At 45.7% G+C, this 6,409-nt stretch overlaps 1 protein-coding gene across 1 annotated transcript; it reads right to left on the bottom strand.

Moving 5' to 3' along the window:
- Positions 1-2,122: 2,122 nt before the first annotated feature.
- LOC130157274 (cytochrome c oxidase assembly factor 7) lies at positions 2,123-4,187 on the bottom strand. The gene is made up of 3 exons (XM_056356699.1): positions 3,988-4,187; positions 3,767-3,907; positions 2,123-2,703 (listed from the first exon to the last, which is right to left on the bottom strand). The coding sequence occupies exons 1-3, from the start codon at positions 4,091-4,093 to the stop codon at positions 2,255-2,257; spliced, it is 696 nt and encodes a 231-aa protein (XP_056212674.1). The 5' UTR covers positions 4,094-4,187; the 3' UTR covers positions 2,123-2,254.
- Between the last annotated feature and the right edge of the window lie 2,222 nt (positions 4,188-6,409).

Raw genomic sequence — 6,409 nt, 5'->3', positions numbered from 1 at the left:
TTAAAATGTCACCTAATTCTCCAATGCCTTGAGCCACCAGTAATTGCTTACTTCTCAACACACAGCTGCCAAACTGTTTTATTACTAGACTGTTACAATCCACAGAGGTAGCATTTACTTACCTTTCCCAAGCGAAAAAAATGCCCAGAGCAGTACCTAGCAAAGAATCAGGCAAAGTGTATTCCTCTAAAAGAGCTTTACCTTCCCGAACTGCCATAAAATATTAACTGTGTTAACAGAAAAATTAATCTCATTTTTCTCACCACTGTTAATATTTTTTTCAGGCTGCTGAAAACAAGAGCCGTAACCTTAAACCCACGGTATGCAAGAATGTTTTCATGGACTGCCATCTGTCGTTAGCGTACCTGTCTCTACACTATGTGCTGGGGTTTCTATACCAGCAGCAAGCACAGCCCTTCCAAGAGGCCTGTTAAAAGTGCATGAAGTTGGAAGAGCTGCTTTAACTCACACATGCTCTGCCTGAGGCAGCATGCAATGAGATTCTAACAATTTGGCTTGCAATTGCGACAACAGGCAAACTAGTGGTGGTTTTTTCTCCCACTTAATTCACTTCAGTAGTAAGTTTGTACCTTTAGTTAGACCTTAGCCAGAGCATTCATCTTCTAAACCAGCAGTGAGTTTACAGCAAAACATCCATGTGCATATCACAAACTTCACATATATTCATACTATAAAAGACCATGTCAGTGCATGAATACATTTACATATACTGCCCTACTTATTTAGACAGCTGCTTCAGAATAGTACATTTAGTTAACAGTTTGCGTATATGTAAGCTATAAATTTGAGTCCAAAATCTGATCAGTTAGCACCTTGTTCCCTAAATCTGTATTATAAAAAATAGAGCATAACGTTTCAGAAGCTGGCAGGCAAGTTCAATTTGCCTGTCATTTGAGTAAGGGGTGATCACGGTGTGCTGGAGAGCAATCCTAAAGCAGTCAGGCACACAGTGACAAAAGAAGCTAAACCCAACATTCAGGCTAAAGGCATTCAAACCTATGTGCATGCCTTGTCTGAAAGGGAATCTCTGGCCTTGGATATACATGGTAATTCAGTAGATCTAGGCCAATTCCTAGGTCTCTTAATTCTTCCACAATCTTCTGCTCTCTTAAGCTCTGCGCCTGTAGCTCATCTGCCCAGCAGAGCCAATTAAGTTCCTTTCTCTCCTGCCTATTTCACTTGCAAGATCTATAGGCAGATATGTTCCTATGTACATACTACCACACAAGCTCATTACTGTTTTGGGCTTGGCATCACTTGAACGTGACTTAAATGTTTCTAGATCTAAGCTGACCAACTATACAACAGCTTTTACTTGTATGCTGAGCTGATCCACCCCAGTTTCTTCACAGCTTTCCCACATGGCCTTTCTTCCTGAACCCAGTTTGTTACTGAATATGTACACGAAACTTCTGGCTTAGCTCCAACTGTTAATTATTCAGAAATCAAATTATATCAAATAATTCCGTAACATTGATTTACAATCAAATAAGAAATATTTGCACAAATGAAATAATTATACTAACAACCTGTAAAACCTACGGACTGAATTAAGAAATCAAAACTTCTCAGATGAAATTACGACATTAAACATATAATTTAAACATCTGCAAGGTATCAAATTATTATTTCCCCTATAACAACTCATCTTTTTGTCCTAGTTACGAGTGCCATTTTGATGGTATGATGACAAAGTAACTATACCAGCAAGTCTGAACACAACTTGAGAATAACAAATGTTACTTCAGCAAATAAACCTACTGAAGCTTCCCCAGCCATGCGGTACAAAGCAGTGTTAGAGCAGATCACCAAATGCGCATGCTATCAAAGTTCCACACCTGCTTGCAAGAGAGATGGCACAGTTCTGAATGTCCTCACTGGGATTATACTTGCAACTGTGATTTTGTGTGTGTGTTAGAACTGGTCCAAACACAAGGCTTGATACTGAAGCACCAGACACGAAAGTGAGCCTTTCATACTTGAAATCATGTGGACAAAATTCCAAAAGGCCAGAAGTTTTTGGTTTCCTTAAAGAGGAAGGATCTCAGCAATACACTTAACTTCTATATTCAAAAACTTAGAAAGGCACAGCAGTCAGTAGTTTGTTGCATCCACAAAAACGTAAGTTTATTTGCATATCCAAATACAGGACATTTATTTTAAGTGAAAAAGCTCGTAATTTAAATAACAAGTTCACTTGCTATTTAAAACTGCAGTCTTAATAATGACAGTTTTACTCCCCAAACGTTAAAGAACTTGAGGCCTCTTTCTGTTCTTTATGCAACTGTTTTGCCCTGTTTTTCAAATCCTCTGCCTTAGCATCATTCTTCTCTATGCCATCTCCCAGTCTGTACATTCGACTGGCATTGGCACAAGCCCACACGTGCCCCAGCTCACACCCTTTCAGCGAGTATTTCAAAGCATTGCTCATGTCCTTAGGGATCCCAGGTGCTCCTTGGAGGTATATTACACTGAGGTTGAAGCAGCTAGGGGCAAAATTGCCATCACAGGCTTTTGTGTAATAGTCTCTAGCGCCAACAGGGTCGGGCTTACCATCATTTACTCTCCCATCATGGGCCAACAGCCCAACGCTATGACACGCATTTACTGACTTCTTCCCACCTTTCTCACATGACTTCGTAAAAGAGTTGTACGCAGCTTTCAAATCTGGGTCGAGTCCACCTGTCAGCCAAGAAACCAAAAGATTACTGTAAGGACATGCTAAACCAGATAGAAGCGCTCTGCTTTGCGGCATGCCTCCCAGTGTTGGGAAACAGCATCCCTCACTTTAGATGCTACAGTAAAAATTTTGGACTTCTAAGGCACTATCATTGTCTCAGACAGGTTTTCCTAACATCTTCAAGTTAGAAAACCCTCCTCCACTCCCCAGTAATCACAACAGCTTATGCAGACAAAAAAAAAAAAAAATCCCAAACCCACTAAACATTCTTTCCGCTACTACATCTATGGATTTCTTAACAGCTTACACTAGGCAAAGTGTTCTTTTGCCACTATACCTCCAGTGAGGTTACTACTAGTTTTGAACTACAGTAAAAGTAAAAATAGTAAGTTCCTTTATTATTGTAATTTGGAAGAAGCCTCACTGATGTAACTGCTTCCCGTTACTGTACCAGCAGATACATTTTGGACAGACTTGCAGCCCACTTATATAAGCAGTGTTACCAGTCTAAGTTTATTTCTTCCTTACTTTCTCTAAAAAAGAACAGCAAGATGACAAGAAATCCAAACTTTAAGAACAGAACACACAGCAACATTCAGCACTGGATATATTTACTGCTTATACAGATGTAATTATAAGAAAAGTAATACATGTGGCTAACCTAAGGTGACTCCTCAGAAGGAAGCAGTGTAAGGTTTTCCAACTTTTCCCAGCTTTTATTACGTTGCCATAAAAGGGGCAGGACAGGCGGTTCCTCCTTGCAGGTCAGGAGGACATGCAGATGTTCGGCACCATGCAAACGCTGTGCTTCCTCAAAGGCACCACCCGCCCCCCCGCGTCAAGGTGCCCCTGCACAGAGGGGTTCACACGCTGCTGGCAGGGCCACCACAGCCCGGCACCCTCCGTGCTGCGGGTGATGAACCCGCGACACCCCCGCCACGGCGCCGGCGCAGCGTGAGGGGCAGCGGGGGGGGACTGGGGCAACTGGAGGCCCGAGGGCAGGAACGGGAGCCCGGGCACGGCGGGTAAGCCGAGGCAGCCACGCGGAGGCCAGGCCTAGCCCACCTTTGCCGATGGCCTGGTAAGCGCCCAGCTTGTAGCAGCTCTCGCTGTGCCCGTACGCGTCGCAATTGTCGCGCAGCACCCGCGCCGCCGCCGCGAAGTCTTTCTTCACGGCGTCCAGGTAGTCGGCGAGCAGCTGGCAGCCTGCAAGGCACCGGTGAAGGGGCTGAGGCTCCCGCCGGCCCCGGGGCAGCGGGCAGGGGGCTCACGGCGGGGCCGCTTACCCTCCGGGTCCTTCTCCTTGAAGCACTGGTAGCTGTACTCGACGTGCAGGTTCTGCAGGTAGGCCCGCACCTCCTCCTCATCCTCGAAGTTGACGAGCCCTGCCATGCCGGAGCCGCCCGCGCCGCCCCGCAGGGCCGCCCGCGAGCGCCCAGCTATCGATGCGGCGCCTCCTGCGAGCGCCGAGCGACCGATGCGGCCCCGCCCACCGGCCCCGGCTCCGCCCACGCCCGGCCCCGCGTCCGCCCGCGCAGCCTCACGGCTCCCTCCCGGCGCCGCGGGCCGGCAGCAATAAGCAGCAATACTTTTCTAGCACTTTGCTCTCAGAGTTTCGCAGTGCCGGACACCTATTTCCGAGGTCCCATTGAAGACAACCGAATCCCGACGCGGAGCCGTTACCGTACGCGTTAAGACGCCCCGCAGGGCCCCGAAGCCAGGGCTGCGTTACCCCGCCTTCCTACCTCATGCTGTGCTCTCGGATTAACGGCTAAAATAATTTTCAACTCGACTTTAGGACGGGGGAGTTCCTGCCAGTCGCTATTCAGTCAGCAATCTCTCCTTTTTGCAGTACAACAGAGCTTTCAGGTGCTTTTTGGGGAGAGGGAACCCTGGGGACTGGTAAGTGATCAACACACACAACAAACCCTAGTTCTCTAGTTACAGATGACCTTAAACCAGGTGTGGTGTTAGGATACTCAGGCAAAACAGGTCACACTATCCAATTCCAGCAGTTTTGAGTACGAACTGAATCTTCTGAGAGTATAGCAGCACATTAGAAATTTATGTGACAAATTGCTTAGAGTTAAAATGAATTTCAAAGAATATTTGAGAATGCTTTGTCCCAAATCATTTTGATAACATAACGCTGGCTTGTCAGGCTTTGGGGATAAATAAAACTCAGTTAAACCCTCTTCATAGGCTCCCACAGGAAGAAACCCGATTGCCTTACTAACAGCTGGAGCTAATTGCAAGAACCTCTGCCACTCGGACTGATGGCACCACCTGACGGACATGCTGCCAAAATGCCAGTTACAACTGCTGTTAAACTATTTCCTTAAAACCTTTCAGACTTTTTCGGTATTTGGGTTGGAGTTAACACACATTGTCCACATGAAGCTAAAATCCTGTTTTCAAAATGTGCCGACCAAATCCACTGACATGTCTGAGAACGCAAGAGCCGCACCAAGAGCAGGGGGATCAGTCTGTCGCTTGTAACTTTTCACTGTCTGAGCCCAAGCAGGAGAAAGGAAGGTAGTTCCTATCATAAATCTGGAAGGAATGAGAAAAACAAGGTAAAGACAAGGCATCTAGTGATATACAGTTTGGAGGGAATGAGTATGTTTTTCAGTAGGTATGGAAAGAACAGCCTGGAAGCTCTGAAAGTAGGAGGTGGAAGAAACGTATCATGGACTAAGAATAATAGTACTAGCCCCTCCCTAATCTAGGCTAATTTCTGTGTCTATAATCTCATAAATTAATTCTTCTAAGCAGGTTAGATTTTTAAGTGGTTAAATTCAGAACATGAGGACTTTCGATTCTGTTCTTGTCAGATCCTGAGCACATAATTTATCTTCTCTACATCAACATCCTAATCTAAAGAACTGGGACTAGAACTTTGTTACGTAGTCCCTAAACTGGCAAAACTGTTGGATATTTGTAGAATATTTTGTCATCTTGTAATGATGGAAACATAAGTGATTTTAGCAATTGCTCCTTATTTAGGCATGTTGCTGGTTTGCAGACAACTATTATTCAAAGCTGCTGTATATAGAATCAGCAATTCTTTAAAAGGTTTAACAGTAAATTCTTTATATTTACTTTGACAGGGTCATTGTATCACTCTTTACTTTGTACCCTGAAATAAAAAAATAACTGTATCATTTTTACCAATGACACATTATAGCATGTGTTTGTGGGGAGACAGGTTTTCATCACTACAACTGTATCTGAAACCTGAAATTATTTCCTAGAAAAGCTTATAGCACAGCTCCTCTCCAACCTCCAAGCTGGTGGCGAACCCTATTGTAGTAGAGCAGGCGGCTATTCACACCGCCAGAAATAAACCAGTTTGTGCAGGAAACACTGAAATCACAGGGGTTGATCTGTGAGTAACAAGGATAAAGCTGAGGTCGAATTCTTCCCGGCTGGGAAGTTATCCAACGGCAAGGGACTACTGCAGCCCCTCAGCTGCCCCCCTCCGCTACCTCCCCTCAGCAGCCCCCCCCGCCTCCAGCTGCCCCCCGGTGCACAGCCCCACCGGCCCTTTGCCCTCGCTCCATGAGGAACGCAGCTGGGCCTCAGGGAAGGGCCGGCACCCCCGATGCCCGTTCGCTTCGCCAAGCGCCAGACCCGTTCCCTGACACTTGGCGCTTTTTCACCTTTAAACCTGAATTTTAAGGCTCCTACTGACACGCAGAGCAGGCG

Source organism: Falco biarmicus, chromosome 11, assembly GCF_023638135.1.
Source record: "Falco biarmicus isolate bFalBia1 chromosome 11, bFalBia1.pri, whole genome shotgun sequence".
Lineage (NCBI taxonomy): Eukaryota > Metazoa > Chordata > Aves > Falconiformes > Falconidae > Falco > Falco biarmicus.
Note: the sequence above shows the minus strand (reverse complement) of the source record. Positions and strands in the feature narration are given on the sequence as shown.

Excerpts from the sequence above, each read along its gene's own strand:
- LOC130157274 (XM_056356699.1), bottom strand. The coding sequence starts at position 4,093 with ATGGCAGGGCTCGTCAACTTCGAGGATGAGGAGGAGGTGCGGGCCTAC. Across the intron at positions 3,908-3,987 it reads CAAGGAGAAGGACCCGGAGG|GCTGCCAGCTGCTCGCCGAC; the intron begins GTAAGCGGCCCC and ends GGTGCCTTGCAG. Across the intron at positions 2,704-3,766 it reads TTACCAGGCCATCGGCAAAG|GTGGACTCGACCCAGATTTG; the intron begins GTGGGCTAGGCC and ends CTTGGCTGACAG.